The 19,794-nt window shown below is 35.5% G+C and overlaps 1 protein-coding gene and 1 long non-coding RNA gene across 2 annotated transcripts; both read right to left on the bottom strand.

Annotated features, from left to right (window-relative positions):
- Window positions 1-2,364: 2,364 nt before the first annotated feature.
- Window positions 2,365-3,404, bottom strand: LOC114528344. Its single transcript, XM_028549967.1, has 4 exons — window positions 3,338-3,404; window positions 3,164-3,239; window positions 2,759-3,073; window positions 2,365-2,606 (listed from the first exon to the last, which is right to left on the bottom strand). The coding sequence occupies exons 1-4, from the start codon at window positions 3,374-3,376 to the stop codon at window positions 2,365-2,367; spliced, it is 672 nt and encodes a 223-aa protein (XP_028405768.1). The 5' UTR covers window positions 3,377-3,404.
- A 194-nt stretch (window positions 3,405-3,598) lies between these two features.
- LOC114528365 lies at window positions 3,599-5,089 on the bottom strand. The gene is made up of 4 exons (XR_003687486.1): window positions 4,870-5,089; window positions 4,455-4,577; window positions 4,146-4,308; window positions 3,599-3,953 (listed from the first exon to the last, which is right to left on the bottom strand). It is a non-coding gene; the product is annotated as an uncharacterized LOC114528365 (long non-coding RNA).
- Window positions 5,090-19,794: the final 14,705 nt, after the last annotated feature.

Below are 19,794 nucleotides of genomic sequence, written 5' to 3'. Positions count from 1 at the left end.
TAAATTGATAGAAAACAAAAACTGAATGGTTTACATTATTCAAATTTTCATAAAATAATTTCAAAACATACACAAAAATATTATAAGTTATATAAAAATACATACCATAGCTCCTCAGACTATGGGGCGCCAAATGTAAAAATAAAAATAATGTTTACACACAAAATAGGTGTTATTTTTCATTATTTAGTTATGTAATATGTTATATTAATACAATCCAATGATTATTTACAAACAATCCACGTATTATTCGCAAACAATCTATACATTGTTTACAAATAATCCATAGATTGTTTGCAAAAAAATAACCAGATTATTTAGTATGGTTTATAAACGGTTTATTTTCAAATTAAATGATCCAAAGGTTGTTTGCAAACAATATATGGATTATTTAGATCGCTTGCTAAACAATCCGTGGATGGTTTACATATAATCCTGGGATTATATGCGCGCGCGAAATGTTAAAAAAATATGGCTGGCGTCGAATGTAAAATAAGCAGGAAATTGCCTGGGTACAACTGCTATGGTACGGGGGGGGGGAGTCTCGATCGTGAAATGGCGCCAAATTCCAAAAGTCGCTCAACGAGAACACAAGCACTAGCTAAAAGAATACAAATGATTAATTCATCAAACGGTTTGTCAGCTATGACAATTATATCTATTTTACGAAAAATTCATGAGTCATGGCAAGTCGCACGGACGAGGAAGTTTTAAGAGAGCATCCTGATTACGATGACAACGATATTAACGAGGAATCAAGGGGGTAAGATTTTCGAATTTGTTCTGTTTCATATTACAGCCTTATTATTTTATTTTAACAATAATCCATCTTTTGAGTCTGGTTTTGTTATACTTGCCAAAAAATCTCGTGTGATTGCAGGCAAGCAATTATACTTCTTATGACAATAAACTCACCTGCAAATTATTGCAGGTGATATTGCTAATCTTCCAAAGGAATGCATCAAAATCTTATAATATGTTTGTATCAACATGATCTTATTTTGTATCATAGCAAAGGAAGACCAAAAGCTGACGTGCAACCTGAACAAGTTAAGGAAATGTTTGACCTGGGGTTCACAGTTTCGCAAATGGCTACTCGATTTCATGTAAGCCGTCCTACTGTATACAAGCTCTTAGGTGAAGCAGGAATCGAACATTCTGCAAGGTTTGCCAGTATTGATGATTCTCAACTAGACAGAATTATTGCAGAAATTAAAGAAACACATCCCAAAGCTGGAGAAGTAAATGTCATGGGCCACCTCAGAGCACGGAGAATCAGGGTTCAGAGGAACAGAGTCAGAGCATCCATACACCGTGTAGATCCAGAAGGTCCTGCATAGCGAAGCTCTAGAAACTTCCACCCTCGGGTATACGAGACTCCTTGTCCTAATTATGTTTGGCATTTAGATGGGAATCACAAGCTTGTGAAATGGGGTTTTGTAACTCATCTTGCAATTGATGGTTTTACCCGACTTATAACTTTTGGGGAAACATCAGATAACAACAAGGCTAATACTGTATTGAGAAAATTTATGGCAGCAATCGGCCAATATGGCAGACCATTGCGTGTCAGAACCGACCATGGTGGTGAAAATGTGGAAGTATGGCGACATATGATTCACCCAAGGACCACGAAGTGTTATAGCTGGAACATCTGTTCGTAACCAACGTGTTGAAAGACTAAATGGTGATGTTAATGTGCAAGTTAATCAGTACTTTGCTGAAACATTCCGAGAACTTGAATTTGAAGAGAAGCTTGACATGACAAATAGCACCGATAAGTTTTGTCTACACTATGTTTACCTGCCTAGGATAAACAAAACTTTAGCGGATTTCGTTAATGCACATAACTGTCATAACATCTCCACAGAAGGTTCTGCAACACCGCAACAGCTAATGTTTGCTTACCGACATCTTACCCAGTTACATCACTCCACTTTACATTCCACACCGTACCCAGCAGTTTCTGCCCTAGAACTTCTGAGAAACCCTACCGTTCTGCCATATGTTGAAGTCTTACCTTCCGTATCTCCTCTCCCTGATGTGGTAATGACTGAACTGCGGGAAGTGATAAATCCATTGGCAGTGTCTGATGACAAAGGGAAAGACATTTACACAGAAACTGTTAGATTTGTGGGGAATTATCTTTCAAATTCTTTTGATCACAATGTGCAAAATGACTAGCAGATCTTGTAAGGACCATGCAACAAAACATATGTAATATACTGTATAATATAAATAAATACATAAATAAATACTCAACTATATATAAGTATAGCATAAACACTTGTGTTCAGTTCAGGCAACATTATAAAGTATGTAAATTGATGAAAAAACATTATTTTGATTACTGTACACAGTTACTCAAAAGCAATGAAAACCATATGCTTCACACTCCAGTGCTTTGTCCATGTCTGCTGAGAATTGGTTAAACATATCATGTTTAGTGGGAAGGTAAAACTTGAAACCACATGTGCCAGCTGTAGGATAATTTGCCTCAGGATCCTCAATATACCCAACTTCTATTTTGCTAGGAAGGCCCCCAGCAATCGATTGTTGCCCAGTAATGAATTGTAAAACAGCCGTACATCTTCTAAACCGTTTATCTAGTAAAAAATAAGAAAAATACACTGGACCACACTATCAAACATTGTACTGGTAGTTGACTTTCTGGGTAGTATACAGCTAATTCTTTTAGTTATGCTTTTGTGGTACAACCTTAATTTAATTGACTGTCATCATTTTACACAAAGCTTACCGTCACCACATGGTATTTCAATATCCTCACCAATATATTCAACAAAGAAATCCTTTGCTCGTTTTTCCAAATCGTTTGATGGCTCGTTGAATCTAATATATTGTAGCAAGACGGTCATATTCAATGGAATATTCGTATGGACAAACTTCCCCAGAAAGTGCTGGGGGAATTTTCTGATAGTTTCCAACACGTTAAGAAACTTCAATCCTTGAAAAAGTTGGTTGATAGCAGATTCCCGTTTCCATATAACTTCATGAAGGATGGCAGTGGCAACAATCTGTTCCTTGTCCTTGAAGGCAATGACACCAGTCCACCCTATCAATTGAATAGTAAAAATACACATACACATTCACGGGCCATGGTTTTAAATGTGTAGGTTTATAAAAAATCCAGGACTGTGCGCACCTGTGTTGAAAATGTAATCCAAAACATCGGGTCGTGAAGCTAATCGGGGAAAGTTTTCTTCAGTACATGTAGAAATCTAAAGAATTAAAATGCTACATTTAATTTTATGATTATTTCATTTTGGCATAAATCATAATTCCTATTTATCATATTTTCTCATCTTCACATCCTTGCCTCTTGAATTAAGTCCTTTGTTTCTTTATGTGGTACCATCTCTGTTTTGCAGAACACAAGACAGGACTCCGCAATTTGATGTAACATGTATTCAAATAGTCGTTTACACAAATACGGAAATCCTACAAGGAGTATAATATCGTTTACATCAACCGCGTGAAAGAAATTCGTCGAATTCTTCATTTTTGTAACACAGTATATATGGTGACCTTAATATTTCCTTTTCGCGTGCATGGAAAAATAAAAATATATTTACCTATCCCCCCATTGACTATCGAGTGGGCGATCATGGTTCCAATTATTCGGAAGTGACCAAGTCTTAACGCCGGTCCTTTCATCGCTGGCAAAAGATTTGGTATATCTCCCTCAAAAAACCCGAAGTACGTCGACGTCATGCTATCTGCCAGTATTTGGAAAAACTCTCTACGAGGCCCTCCAGTGTCTATTCCAAGCTCTATGCCATTTTCATCGAACGAAACACGAAATGGCCTTTCCAAGTCTGTACCACGTTTGTAAAACATGAACGCCCCCTGCCAAAAATTATCTCTAGAAACCGAGAGCGTATAAATGTCACCAGTCAACTGCCGTCCAAAGAATTCCGCTGCTTCAAAGTTGCCTGCAAATTCCAAAGATGTCAAAAATCTCAACAAAATGTCGCCAACTACAATAGCACGATCCCGCTGTTGTAAATACCGTTATATACCGCTATTGCAACAACGAGGCAGCGTGCGTCACTTGCTCACACCAACGCCATAGATACACTGTACAGTAATTAATTGTATCACATTTGGCTACAAGCAGGACTCACCTGATGTTTCTACAGATTCAACAGAATGGGAAAATAACTCCTCAATGGCAAAATCTATTGTAAGATTGCTTTTTAATGCCTCCTCTATGACAGCTGCTGATGTTTGAGGAAACATTGCTTGTTAAATGTCAAGGTCTGAAGTGTTTACACCTTCGCTCCCAACCTATAGGTTATCAAAAATTGTCACATAGCAGGAAAGGATGTGCAGAATACTATTTCATGTTTTCCTTTAAAAAATTCTAAGAAAGTGCTGCACTTTCGAATTCATGCTGCAACTCTAAGTATGTTAAAATTAGGGTTTCACTGTACCGTTGCAACAGTTTGTGGCTCTTCTATTGTACCCGCTATAGATCTTTGCTCAGAAGCACCATTATTTGTAGCTTGCAATTCAGGTTCACAGTCATTGTCGTCATCATCATCATCATCATCACCCTAAGGATTGATATGGTAGGGGGTTACTATACGAATACGATATACCTCAAAAACTTATATTACAGTTTGGTTGTCCTTCCAAAAGCATAAACTGTAAACTATGAATGTGGAAGGGATGATAATAATATACAACGTTAAACTGGAAATTATTTCTCATATTTGAACCTAAATAAACATTAGAACACAAGGAAAATTTTAGCATTATTGCTAATACGTCTTGAATTTAACTAATATATCCGAAATATCCCTATCCAGGTATAATATGAAAATCAAACAATACAGAGATACTTACGATCACTGAAATTTTCGATGGTAGTGGTGTGTTTGCCATAATATATAGGCTACCTTGTCCAGTCAAGGATGCAACCTCCTGCCCACTCCATGAAAAGCTACTACTAACAGAAGGCCTTTTCAGCTTCTTCATACCAGTCATTACACACAAGTAATCATAATCAAGCAGTTGATCTGCATTGAGAGAAAATACTTGCGAAAAAACTGATGTCACTTCCTCTTTCACCTTAAAAAATAAATAACAAAGTTAGGATATGATTGCATGCAACCCCTTGGAAGTATAAGTTCCCAAAATTTTTTAACCAAGAATTTGGAATAAAAATATTGCAAAGTTCTTCTGCAATTGCTCTTGTTTATGCCAGGGATGGAGTTAGCCATGTGTGTGTGTGTTTGTGTGCAAATTTGTTTTGTGTCTGAAAATTCTGTTGAAAATTCTAGGAATTTTTTAAAGAATTAAACTACCCAATGAGGCACGGTCCCTACAAAACCATGCTGGATCTCTATGTATGCATATAGTAATGAGAAACAAAAACATATATAGTTTGTTGCTCATTCTAAACCGTCAATTTCAGTAGATGCATAAATTACAAAATACAGTTATCTAATTCGAATTAACTGTCAATTGCACTATCAATGTTGTTTTTGAACTCACCTGAAGAGCATTCCAATTCGACATTAATCGGATTTTCCCAATTAATCCCCTCTCAGATAAGGCACCTCGTTGCTTTCCTTTAGGAATGGATAGAATCTTGTCACGTGAATATGGAAGGCACACAACATCTTTATTCCATGTCCTTAGTCGACCAACAAATCCTAATGTCTTCCTTTTGCTCTTGGAAGAGCTATTAGAATTTGAACTTGATGCACCAACACTTCTAGAAGTACTTCTAGAACCTGTAGTAGGTGGTGTGTAGCCAGAAGGCAATGGATAGGAATTAACTTCCACGTTAGTTCTGTCTGCGGGTCTTTGCTAAAACATCACAAACAGTTATAAACCAACACAACACCGACCTCCATGTTTTAACAACAATTTATTGTATGGCTATAATGTATAAAGCTTAGTTACCTGGGGTGTTGAACTTGCAGATGTACCAACATCCGCATTATTTGTTACTGATTCTATCAGCCTTGCAATTTGGCAGAGAACATTCGTAGCTGACAAACCGTTTGATGAATTATTCATTTGTATTCTTTTAGCTAGTGCTTGTGTTGTCGTTGACTCGTTGAGCGACTTTTGGAATTTGGCGCCATTTCACGATCGAGACTCCCCCCCCCCCCCCCGTACCATAGCAGTTGTACCCAGGCAATTTCCTGCTTATTTTACATTCGGCGCCAGCCATATTTTTGTAACATTTCGCGCGCGCATATAATCCCAGGATTATATGTAAACCATCCACGGATTGTTTAGCAAGCGATCTAAATAATCCATAGATTGTTTGAAAACAACCTTTGGATTATTTAATTTGAAAATAAACCGTTTATAAACCATACTAAATAATCTGGTTATTTTTTTGCAAACAATCTATGGATTATTTGTAAACAATGTATAGATTGTTTGCGAATAATACGTGGATTGTTTGTAAATAATCATTGGATTGTATTAATATAACATATTACATAACTAAATAATGAAAAATAACACCTATTTTGTGTGTAAACATTATTTTTACATTTGGCGCCCCATATCAGACAGCTGCTATCTTCATTTGTTATGGAAATTCTGCCGGTAATGCATGGGGCTAATGTTCTGCTATCAATAGGGGATTTTATTCAGAGGGAAACAGATTTCACGGGAAAACCCAAATCACTGTGACAGCAGTGGTCATTGCCGAGTGCAATTAATCTCTAGAAAGTAAGTAAGGATCTGATATGCAGTAAAAAGTTGGTTTTTATTGCTAAGTGAGGATACATCTAGTATATTTGTGCATATTATTGATATTAATCCAAATAGCAACCCATACATTCTATGCCGAAGGAAGTTCCACAGGAATTGTTGTAAGAACAACATGCTTTAGATACAAAAGAAAATTAGGGTGTTATATACAGTGTACATAAAACAGTTATGTTTGTATTGTTGAGTGAGGAACAGTGGCATAGCCAGCCTGACGATTTTGTTCTGCTATGTAAATTTTGAGTTATTAGAGTTTTTCAGGTCTTTAGAAATGTATTGTTTTGACAGTCAGTGAACACCAAAGTATTAGCATAACGAGACAAATCGTCAGTCTGGCTATGCTACTGGTGAGGATACACCTAATATATTTGTGCATATAATTTAAATCAACAATAGCAGTTCTTATATTCGATGGGGGGGATTTCTTGCTTGTCTGCATGTTATTAGCTTACAAGACGCAAGATTTAAGGCAAAGAAATTACAAATGAAACTATTACTAGGACAATCTCAAGTTGCCCTGCGAAAGCACAAATTAGGGAGTAGAACGATTACTGCTGGACAGTTGAAAAGACCTGAAGGCTTAGCGAATTTAATTTGTCATGATGACAGATTCAAATTTCTAAGAGCTTTAAGAAGCACTTTAATTGAGAATTCTTGGTAAAGTTGTGGATCACAAAGATTATACTGATTATGAAATTAAAAATTTAACCTGGGAGCAGAAATGTAAACTTATTCAAAGTGACCCAGTCACATGTGCAAGACATTTTGACTACCAATTTAATACTTTTTCAAAGGAATTTTTGATGAGTGACTTTGCTCCGTTAGGTAAAATAAAACATTGGTTTTACCGGGTAAAATATCAACAGAGAGGTTCACCTCACATTCACATGCTCATTTGGCTTGAAAATGCACCAGTATTTGGTATAGATAAAGATGAGGATGTAGCTGCATTCATTGACAAAATAATAACTTGTAGAAAGCCCAAGGATGACCAAAAATTACTTGAACTTGTAAACAGACAAACACACAAACACTCTCACACATGTCAAAAGAATTCCAAAAATATTGTAGGTTTAACTATCCGCAACCACCCATGAGATTTACATAGATACTGTATCCACTTTGTGATGACGATGTTTCTCAAACAACAATTAGAACTACAAAAGATTTGTGGAAAAATATAAAAAATAAGTTAAATGATTTAAAAGACGGAGGAGATATAACATTAGACGACGTGACTTGAATGTTTCAGAATATCAATATATTCTCGATATTTGATCATCCCTCAACTGCCCAACAATATTTTTGAAAAGAAGTTCAAATGAATTGAGGATCAATAATTGCTGCACCAGCACGGCAGCACACTATTCTTGACATAGGACGTATATATAGTCGAAATCTCAATTTTTTGTCTGTCCTTCTGTCTGTCACAGATTTCCGGGGGGTTTTTTTACGGAATGAGGGGGAGCATGCATTTTTAATATTTCACCCTTATGCTGATAGGAATCGGAAGAGAATTTTTTAAATAGGCCTTTCGATACGGCTGATTTACATCAAAGTACTGAACATTTTTGTGTTCAATATGGAGGTAAGCAACAAGGCTGTTTATTCGAGCGAAAATAAGCAGTTTATTTCAAGCGAAAATAAGCCGCGGCTTATTTAAATTGCAAACAGCGCGTTTATTTGGGATATTGTTTATATTATTTCAAATTGGTCGCATGCAAACACTCGTATAAACGACTCAAATTCGCGGTCGCAAGTCCCGGCAGCCAAGACAGTTTTTGCAGTGTAAATTGATGCTGAACACCAATGTTTGCCGCGGCTTATTTTGGACGAGGTCTACTATAAAAGGTTGGGTTTATTTAGGCTGCGATTTATTTTCGCTCGTATAAATGGCCCTAATGCATAGATTGATCAAAAACAATCGACTTATTGCGACTAAAATAATGTAATTAACAGCTCTAAATAGTGGCCTAGTTGTTCTAGACTCAAGTGTTGATCTATTCTCTTTCTCTGTCGACAATGATTGTGATATAGCCTATACAAAATGTTTCAGTTGTACATCAGGACAGAGGAATAAAATTATGCGGAGACATAACATGTTTTTCACTATTTGTTTGAGGCATACCACATTTGGAATGTGCTTGTAATAATTACTATATGGTTTCATCCTTTTGTTTGTGCATATAGCACCAAATGTAATTTTATTTAAATTTGATAAAATGTTGCAAAAGTGCTTAGCATGTGTTGTTTTGATTTTCAATCAATGGTAACAATTAAATATACTATAGCTACTTTTGTCTACTCTGTTACTTTGTTTAACATCAGAAAAGTAGACCTGGAGCCAGTGGTATAAAAGAACAGTTATGTATAAGTATAGTTAGGAAAGAAATTAGCTAAAAAGAAATGTATAGATTGATCAAAAACAACTTTGAATGTCTTACTGCAACTAAAATAATGTAATTAACAGCTCTAAATAGTGGCCTAATTGTTCTAGACCCAGGTGTTGATCTATTATTTTTCTAGCTGTGGACAATGATTGTGATATAGCCTGTACAAAATACAATTATTAACAATAATGAAAATGTTTCAGTTGTACATCAGGGCAGAGGTATAAAATTATGCTGATCGAGACATTACATGTTTTTCACTATTAGTTTGAGGCATACCACATTTGGAATCCATTGCATGTAATAATTTCTATATCGTTTTATCCTTTTGTATATGCATATAGTACCAAATATAATTTTATTTTAATTTAATAACATGTTGCAAAAGTGCTTAGCATGTGTTGTTTTGATTTTCAATTAATGGTAACAATACTATAGCTACTTTTGTCTACTTTGTTACTTTGTTTAACATCAGAAAGGTAGAGTCGAAGCCAGTGGTATAAAGAACAGTTATGTATAAGTATAGTTATGAAAGAAATTAGCTAAAAAGAATTGTGAATTTTGGAGTTACTACAATTTAGAAGTTAAGAGTTTTACACAAATGACCACAGGATTGGTCCAATGGAGACAACCAAAGTGTGGACATAATAAAAAATTAAACATGTATTTCATTTCGTATTGAAAACAGAACAGCTATATTCCAACAGCACAAATTATTTTTTACCCCAAGTAAAACAACCTGAACTAAAAGAAGAAAATCTGAATTCTATGTAATTGAATAATACTTGAAGCCTGATGACAAACAGTTATATGCTAATGATTGTTGTTAAAATAAAAGTAAAAAACCTCTTAACAAATCCCACTAGCTAGAAACTATTTTTTTCTATAGTACAAATTATTTTCTACCAGCTAAAACTCCCAGCTAAAACAACAAGAACAAAATCTGAATTCTACATATAATCCAATTTAATTCCAAGCAGGATACAACTTGAAGCCTGATGACAAACGGTTACCTGCCAAAGGTTAAATCGTTGTTGAAGCAACCTCTAAACAAATTCCACTTGAAACTAAATTGAATATATGTATATGCTGTTATTCTGGCAATCAGTAGAGTACATGATAAAATATTTAAGTTTTCAAACTGATCTAGTTAAAAACATTCCAAGTTTAAAGCAGTAAAATCCTTTAAATACAACTTAAATTTCGGCTGTAAACTGCAAGCCTTCATCAGAGCAATCATGTAAATAAAAACAATTCAACATGATTCATGTTGAATTGTTTTTATAATGCTTGCTGGTCTAGTTGACTTGATTAAGGCTGCTTTTGCATGGTCAAATACTCTTTGTCTTTGACAAATTTCTCATCTTGATGCATGTGATTGAGTGTATTCAAGTTCAAAACAATATGGTTGCTCAGTAAAGCGAATTATAAAATACATTCATAACTAATCTACTTTACATACAACAGGAGAAAAATTTGTCAAAGGGAATTTTGTCGTGTAAAAGCAACCAAAAGGCAAATAACAGGATGAAATTCAGCATGTTCAGTAACAGTGTCTTTGTTAATCATCGATCTCTGTTTGAACAAAATTATTTTTGCGCATGGCAGCACTCCCCTTGCGATAGTAACTGCTAGTTATAATAATTCATGTCTTCGTGCATGGCAGGCAAACATGGACATTCAATTTGTGCTTGATGTGTATGCTTGTGCCATGTACATTGTCTCCTACATCTCAAAAGCTCAGAAGGGGATGAGTGAGCTTTTACGTAAAGCTTGTGCTGAAGCTAAGGAGAGCAACTCTACTATAAAACAACAAGTTCGTGATATTGGAAACAAGTTTTTAAACTCGGTAGAAATATGTGCACAAGAAGCTGTATATATAATACTGCAACCTCCAATGCAAAAATCGTCTCGAAATGTTATCTTTATTAATACATCTCCCCCAAGTGATCGGGTGGAATTACTTAAACCATTAAGTGAAATTGAGAAAATGGCAGATGAATCTGAAGAAATTCAGTTGAGCAGTCTTCTTAAACGATATGTAGAACGACCAGATTGTTTACAAAATATAACTTTGGCTGACTGGGCAGCATGGTATGACTATGCTAGGCAAAAAAAGTGCAAAAAAACGGTCCAGAGATCAGATGTTGATAACCTACCTTTGGAGGATGAAGATGATAATAATGAAGATGAAATACGCAATGTAGATGCAGAAAGTTGTGTCTCTTCAAAGAATGTAATTAAAAAGAGAGCCCAAGCTAGAATTATCCGTAGTGTTTGGTTTAATAAAGAGGCTCAGCCCGAAAAACATTATTGTGAGTTGATCATGCTCTTCACTCCATGGTGGGATGAACAAATAGACTTAAAAAAGCATTCTTCTTTCAAAGAGCACTATCTGGCCCGTAATGATGAAATATCTGAGCAGATGAAACAGTATGCAGTTTGTTGGAAGGACTTAAGTGAAATTGAACATCATTTACAAGAATGTGATGATGATTTGTTTGCCACAATAGCACCAGTCACATAAGATGAAAGATGAAAGTCAAGATCAGGACAAAGGTAATGTTGATACACATCCAGATTTAAATGAAACTTAAGACTTATCAGAGGATCTTGGTAGTCCTTCAGCTCTACCAAATACTGAACCACTCATTCTAAATGAAGTGCACAATGATGAATATCCAGAAATGATTCAATGCTCAATAGAAAACACAGGGAATTTTTTTACCATGTTTTGCATAAGTTAAAAACATCAGATATACCATTTTACGCCTTCTTAAGTGGAAGTGGGGGTGTTGGTAAATCTCACCTGATTAAATCAATTTATCAGGGTGCATTAAAGTATTATAACACACGTGCAGGTGAGGATTTTCATTGTGTTCATGTATTATTACTTGCCCCTACAGGAAAGGCAGCTTATCTTATTAAAGGAAACACAATTCATAGTGCTTTGGCAGTCCCAGCAGGCCAATCACTTAAGCATTATAAACCACTAGATTCTGGTCGGTTAAACACATTAAGATGTCAATTGGGTTCACTGAAGTTGATATTACTGGATAAAATATCAATGGTTGGAAACAGTATGTTTACCATTCAGTTAAATAATTGTTTAAAAGATTTAAAGGGAAGCAAAGAAGATTTTGGTGGTGTTAGCATTATCACAATAGGTGATTTATTTCAACTTAAACCAGTCATGGATGGCTACATTTATACTGATGTTCAGTGTCTGAATTACTATAACATTCTTGCTCCAAACTTATGGAAGAAATATTTCAGAATGTTTGAACTTGATCAGATCATGCAACAAAGGGAAAGTAAAATTTTTGCTGAGATTTTGAACAGATTAAGAGAAGGTAAATATACACCTACTGACCTCCAAAAGCTGAAGGAGATGTTTTGAAGAATGTGATTGTCCTCACGAAGCCCCACCCTTGTTTATTCAAAATGCCTTGGTCGACAAGTATAATGAAAAAATTTTATGAATCATATACTGGTAAAAAATACACAATTATATCTCAAGATAGTGTTATTGGAGCATGTTCTACTGAGCTGAAGGAAAAATTAATGACGCAAATTCCTTATGTTTCCTTGAAAAACTCCAAACAGTTGGCTCATAAACTCAAACTTGCTGTTCACCAACGCACAGAAATTGCAACCAATGTCCGAACAGACGATGGTCTGACAAATGGTGCAAGCAATATCATAAAATTCATTCAATTACATGATGAAAATAAACCATCTGGTCTTATTTGGGTCCAGTTTAATTATGAAGACGTTGGTAAAAAAACACAACAAGAAAATAGACGACTTTACGTCAGAGGTATTGAAAACACATGGACTCCAATTAAATCTGTAACAACACAATTTTCTGTAGGCAGAACCAAATCTGCTCAAGTAGTGAGAAAGCAATTTCCATTACGACCAGCCTCAGCTAAAACTGTACATAGATCACAAGGTGACACTCAAACACAAATTGTTGTAAATTTAAACACTAACAGAGCTATTCCTCACATTCATTATGTTGCTTTAAGTCGAGTTACAACAATAGAAGGATTATATATTACTGGCCTATGTGAAGACAAGATATCGGTTGATGAAAGAGTTGTTAAGAACAGCTTTAATGCTTCACACCATTATATCTGTTAAGTAACTCTGATATAAAAATCTGTCATCTTAATGCTCAATCTCTCCATAAACACATCGATGACATTAGAAAAAACATCAACTACTCTTTCACTGATATTCTAATATTTACGGAAACCAGATTCAGTCCTATGGACTCCGATGAAATGTATAAGATTGATGGTTACAATCTATTCAGAAATGACGGCTCTCAACCATGCAATATTTGTGGAACTGAGTTTACTGTTATTAAAACTGTAAACCGTCCAAACCTGACTGTAATTGGAGTATATCGTTCTCCTATAATTCCCGTGTCTAATCTCCTTGTTGCACTCTGTCTTACTCTTTCCGAAGATACCTCTTCACAAAACATAATTATGCGAGACTTTAATGTTAACTGGAAGATAGAAACCGAGCGACAGTCGTGTTTTAACTTGACGGTTATACAAAACAACTATACTTAATTAATAACAGACTTTACAACAGATAAAGAACTTTATTTGACCATTTGTACACAAATATGATTGAAGAAAATATTCATACAGGTGTTCTGGAGGCGTATTTTAGTGACCATAAAGCGATATGGGCTTGTGTATGATTTCAACAATTTAATGTCGATTATAGATGGTGTAATGACAATTCTGGCCAGTGAAATAATAAACCTAGTAAATAATTACAATTGATATAACCTAGTAAATAATTACAATTAATATAGTGCAATTTAGAAATTGACAACCATTTACTAATTACAATTGATATAATTACATTACAATTGATATAACCTAGTAAATAATTACAATTAATATAGTACAATTTAGAAATTGACAACCATTTACTCTAACAATAACGCTAGTTACCTTGACTTAACTATTTTTGTCAGGTAAGTTTTCTTTCCTTCATTCCTTTCTCTTACTTTCAGCACCCCTTGCCTTTGCCTAAACCTCTATTCTTCCCTGTTAATTTTTCTTTTTAACAGGAGCCACATAATCACCTCTTATTTTCCAGTTTTAACTGGTTTACATCAAAAGATAAATTCAGACAACTGAAGTATTTTCCATGAAACGTAGGTAAGCCATGCATTAGTTTTAACTCTTTAAGTCTCTTTTCAACGCATATCAAAATACTATACACTTATTGAGTGATTTTTTTTCTCCTTTAACATTACAGAATTACAGACAAAGCTGTAAATCTCTTACTGATTTCAAACTATTCTCAATACTTTGCTGAGAATTGTGAATTTACAACATACAATTCACTGAATACAATAAAATATGGAGGAATAGACGAATGTGAATGAAGACGAATTATCTCTTTTTCATACAATGTTTATCAAAGTTTGATTATCCTTTTTTAGTATCAGTTTGAAAAACAAACTTCAACTACTTCATACTTTGTTCTTTAGAGTATCTTACTGTATGTAAGTATGACTATCTAACAGATACAGTACTCTCCCAGAATATATTGTGCACTTACATGTTTCATTTCAATGCTTAAATTTTTCTCAATATACCTCAAGGATAGAAAATGGTTAGCACTGTTAGAAATGAGTATAAAATTTTACAATAATCAAAAGTCCTCTGTCTAAAATATTTTCATCAAACAAATGTTACATGAATCAAAACATACAGAATTTTGTAAAGCTTGCAATGTTATATATTTGAATGTTGAAATTAACGAAAAATCATAATGAGCATCAGAATATCAATGTTATAAGTTCCATCCTTTGCACAACTTTTCAACATAATCTATGCAAGGTCCAGACTTTGTACAACCTAAAGGATACCAATTCTCTTCCTTGGGTAGATAAAGAAGTTCGCCATCTTATCCGAAAGAAATACTCAGCATTGAAAAGATATCGCCAAAACAAGTGCGAAACGAGAAAACAAAAGCTAAGAGGCTTAAGTGACGCAGTCAAGTCGCTAATTAAAAGGAAACATAGAGAATATCTAAGGAAAATCGAAACATCATTCGCAACTAATCCGAAACTTTTCTGGACCTACCACAAAGCAATTTTGCATAGCAGGTCAAAACAGACTTCTGACATTGTCTTCAGCGGTATTACAGCAAAGTCGTCTGCAGAAAAAGCCGAGCTTCTAAATTCTTACTTCTCCTCAGTATTTACAACATCCAGTACTAACATCAGAGACTGTTATGGCGAGGCGTCCGAAACTGAGCTCAGACTGGGTGAATTAACAGTTGATGTGGCTGAAGTGGAAAATTACCTCAGAAATTTGGATATCACCAAAGCGAGTGGCCCTGACAACATACCAGCACGTCTACTAAAAGAATGCAGTTGGCATATTGCGCCTAGTCTCTGTGAATTATTTAATGTATCTCTGAGTGTCGGACGACTTCCCGCAGAGTGGAAATCAGCGAATGTAACACCAGTTCACAAGAAAAATCTAAGAGAACCAGCGGAGAATTACCGACTGATATCCCTCTTGCCCATCATTGCGAAACTATTGGAACGTTGCGTATGTAGGCGACTATATGAACATGTAATCAACGTTATCTCCCCGGGACAACACAGTTTCTTACGCAATCGATCATGCACTACACAACTGCTGCAGGTGCTACATAAGATTGGAGAAAATCTTGACCGAAATATTCAGACAGACATTGTCTATTTGGATTTTGCCAAAGCTTTTGACTCTGTCGATCATGGATTAATCTTGGCAAAACTCAGGCATTTTGGTGTACATTCAAACATGCTAAATTGGTTTACTGACTACTTAACTGGTCGGACCCAAAGAGTCGTCGTTGATGGTGTTGCTTCAGGTTGGTCCTCAGTAACATCTGGTGTACCGCAAGGTAGCATACTCGGTCCAATGTTGTTTGTATTATTCATTAATGATTTACCCAACATCATTCCTGAAAAATCAGAATCTGCCCTATACACTGACGATACAAAAACATTCAGGAAAATTACTTGTGAAGATGATGCTCGCCAATTACAACAAACTTTAACAAACCTAGCCACCTGGAGCAATACCAACAATATGAAGTTCAACGAGTTAAAATGCAAAGTGTTGACTGTGTCGCGAAAGAAACAACCGGTGGATTTCCCGTATCAACTGGGCTCAACCACTCTTTCTCATGTTGAGAAAGAGAAAGATCTCGGAGTTACAATGACTTGGAATCTTTCATGGGATTCTCATATCTATGAGATTACAGCTAAAGCGAACAAACTGCTCGGTTTATTGAAGAGGACATGCCTCTTAACTGATGTCAGTGTTCGTACTCTGTACCTTTCCTTAGTGAAATCAAATCTAACTTATGCCTGTGAAGTTTGGTCACCATATGTTTGCTCACAGAGGATAAAGATAGGCGAGTGCAGAGGCGAGCCACTAGATGGATATTGAAAGCTAGGAAGGGTGACACCAGCTACAATGAACGTCTCAACGATCTGAACTTACTACCTTTGTGTTATGATAGAGAGATAAAAGATCTAATCCTCTTCTACAAGGCTCTTTATGGTCTTTCTGATGTCAATGTTCATGAGTATGTCTCGTTTGTTACCCATAACCACTCTCGTCTATGTCGTAATCCCAACCTGTTGCTTAAGATTCCACTGTGCAAAACCACAACATACCAGAACTCCTATTTCAACAGGATCGTGAAATTATGGAATAGCGTTTGTAAAGATGCCCCACCAAATACATTCTCCAGTGTCAAAACATTTAAATACTACCTCTGTAATCATTATTCTATGTTAGTATCGACTGTATTCGACGTAAACTTGTTATGTACCTGGTCCATGTCACGTGTCTGTCCTGGTCATAGGAGTTAATTGTCTCGTTGTGTAAACTTGTTATTAGTGTGTTTATTAAGTAAACTATATTCACATGTATTTTTTGGCAAGGTGCCTCGCATGGATAGCACAAATTTACGTTCCGTTCGCACCTCTTCCAATTGGGTAATACTGTATATGTTCTGTGCATGCATATTATAAGTACGTCTTTTTGTAAATAATCATGTTCATATTTACCCAATAAAGTATTAAATTAAAAACCTTTTTTCTTTAGTCTGAGATTTTCAAATTGGTATGTTTCACCTGCTGTGACTTTTTCAATATCATTTTCCCAAAAGGTTACCTTTGCAGAACCATTTTGGTTTACCAGTAAACCATCAACCTTCTTCAGTTTACCCTGTGGCATGTTCACTGTTTCCACTTCATTTAGCTGCATTAACATTGCTTTAACATTTATGACCTGCCCAACAGACATTGAACTTAAAGTTGACAAGTTAAATTCAACTGGAACTAACACATTTTTACTAAATGGGACATCATTGGCTTCTAGTTGTTCAACAACAATGTGGTCGCCCATTAGAACGTCAGTGGATTCTGCTTTCTTGTCGTGCATAAATCTCTTGATTTTTTGGGGGCCTTTTCGTATAGGTGACACATATTGCACATAACCAGCAATACTTTTATCTCCTTTATTTTCTATGCAAAGAAAACTCTGCAAAACAAAAAACCACATTACACTCCATTACACCATTAACATTGCATACTCAAATCACACAAAATTCATATTTTTCAGCATCAAGATGCAGTATATAAAACCCAAAATCCTTACCCATTCAGTCATAGTTTTAGTAATTACAATATAATTAGTATTATAACATTATATTAGTAATTACAATATAATTTGAATACATTTTATAGACGCTTGATACTTCCATCACAATGATAGAGTACATTGAATCATCGACTTCCTACCTCTTACAATGAATCTTACGGCTTAATAATACGTTCCGCAAAAATTCACACTAAACTCATACATCAAAGTTTAATAACATAAACTGATAAGGAAACAATTTTACCTTACCTAGAAGACTTCCACCTCTTTTCTCACAAAGAATGAAAGAAATTTAAAAGCACATGCAAATGGCAATGTACGAAAACCAGTCAAACCAAGGGCGCTAAAGGCGTACAGGTATTCACTCACATCTTGAATGATGTCACAGAAATTAGTAATAAGTTATGTTCCAGGACCAGAAGACATTTGTCAGCACGAGACTCATTTTCCAAACAATTAATTAATTGATTAACAAATAAAAAATAAAAATAATAGAATTAAGGAAATCATAGCTCAGTTTTGTCGAGATTCTCGATTCTGATTATTCTATTATTAGGCTATTTTTTTCTCATATAGCAATTATTAAAAATTTTATTGATGGTGAAACCACTTCAAGGACTTGATAGTTAGACTGTGATGGAATGTTTATGTGAGGTGCTGATTGTTGCTTATTGTTGTTTCGTTGATGGGTTTGGTGTCTGTTGTTATTAGGTTGTCGATAGTGGGTTGGTATTCGAAGTTGTGGTGTTCTTGTTACTGTTGTTGTGCTAGTTGTTCCGAGTTTGTTGTGTTGTGGGGTGTGGGTTTGCATGAGGGGTTTTGGTTTGTGTCTGTTGGTTGGTGTGTGTGTGGGTTTGTTGGTTGGTTGGCTGGTTGTTCTGTATGGTGCCCTATGGGGTGAGGAGGTTGTTGGAGTGATTCTAGTATTTGTGTTGTTAAGTTGTTTAAGTTTTATGTTGCGATTGTGGAATAGTGCTAGGCAGGCTTGTTTTGTGTATTTGGTTGCAATTGCGTCGGTTTGTTGTAGTATCTTGTTGGCAGTCATTGTGTCACATTTCTTGTTGATTTGTGCAGTTTTATGATGTATTTTAAACTCTGTGTTTGTTATTTCCTGTTTGTGATAGTCAATGGTTACAGTAAGTAGTTCTTGTGAGGCATTCATTAAGATGTCCTCCCATCTTTGTCGTAGGTCTTTGTTTAGGTAGTGTTTGCTTTTTTGTGTAATTTCTAGTCCAGGGGGTAGTGTCTGTGCTTTTTTGTGTTCTTCCAGTTTGTCAAGTGTGCATCTGAGTTTTGATTATTTGGTTTTCTGTGTGCTAATAATGTGGTTTGTCATTGTGTGGTGTGGTGTTGGTTGTGATTTGGGGGTTAGTTGTGATTTGGGGGTTAGTTGTGATTTTGGGTGTGCTGTTGGTGTCTCTGGGTTTTCGTCTTCTGTGTTTAAAAGTTTTTTTTTTCTTCTTTATGTAGGCCTTCTATTATTGAATCAGTTTTCTGATCCGATATGACCAATTTGTGGCCAAAAATAAGGGAGGTGTCCAAGTCTGTTATGTCTCCATCGTCAGTCCGTAAAAATTCACCCATCTGTTCATCAGACATGTCAGGTGAGGGTGGGGGGTTGGGTTGGATTGGGGATGGGTTTGTGTCAAGGATGGGGATTGTGTTATCCTAACCCTAACCACTCCTACAACACATACTATCATATGTCCACAACACTACAGACTTTCTATGCAGGATATTTGCTCAGAATAACACACTACCAGACAACTTCATACTTATTACTATTGACGTAAGAAGTCTCTATACCAATATACCTAATGATCAAGGCATCCAAGCCTGTATAGATATGTTAAAAGAAATCAACACAATTACCCCTGAAATGGAGAAACTAGTTAATGACATCCTATCCCTTGTACTTAAGAAGACCGCCTTTGCTTTTA

The sequence above is a fragment of the Dendronephthya gigantea genome, unplaced genomic scaffold (genome assembly GCF_004324835.1).
Source record: "Dendronephthya gigantea isolate DGI-Jeju-01 unplaced genomic scaffold, DenGig_1.0 000049F, whole genome shotgun sequence".
NCBI lineage: Eukaryota > Metazoa > Cnidaria > Anthozoa > Malacalcyonacea > Nephtheidae > Dendronephthya > Dendronephthya gigantea.
The sequence above is the reverse complement of the archived record's forward strand: the minus strand, read 5'-3'. Positions and strand labels throughout refer to the sequence as shown.

What these genes read in the sequence shown, in the direction of transcription:
- LOC114528344 (XM_028549967.1), bottom strand. Translation starts at nt 3,376, where the DNA reads ATGGTACCACATAAAGAAACAAAGGACTTAATTCAAGAG. An exon ending in CAAAGGACTTAATTCAAGAG is followed by an intron (nt 3,240 to 3,337) that starts GCAAGGATGTGA and finishes TTAATTCTTTAG; the next exon opens with ATTTCTACATGTACTGAAGA. An exon ending in GGATTACATTTTCAACACAG is followed by an intron (nt 3,074 to 3,163) that starts GTGCGCACAGTC and finishes TTCAATTGATAG; the next exon opens with GGTGGACTGGTGTCATTGCC.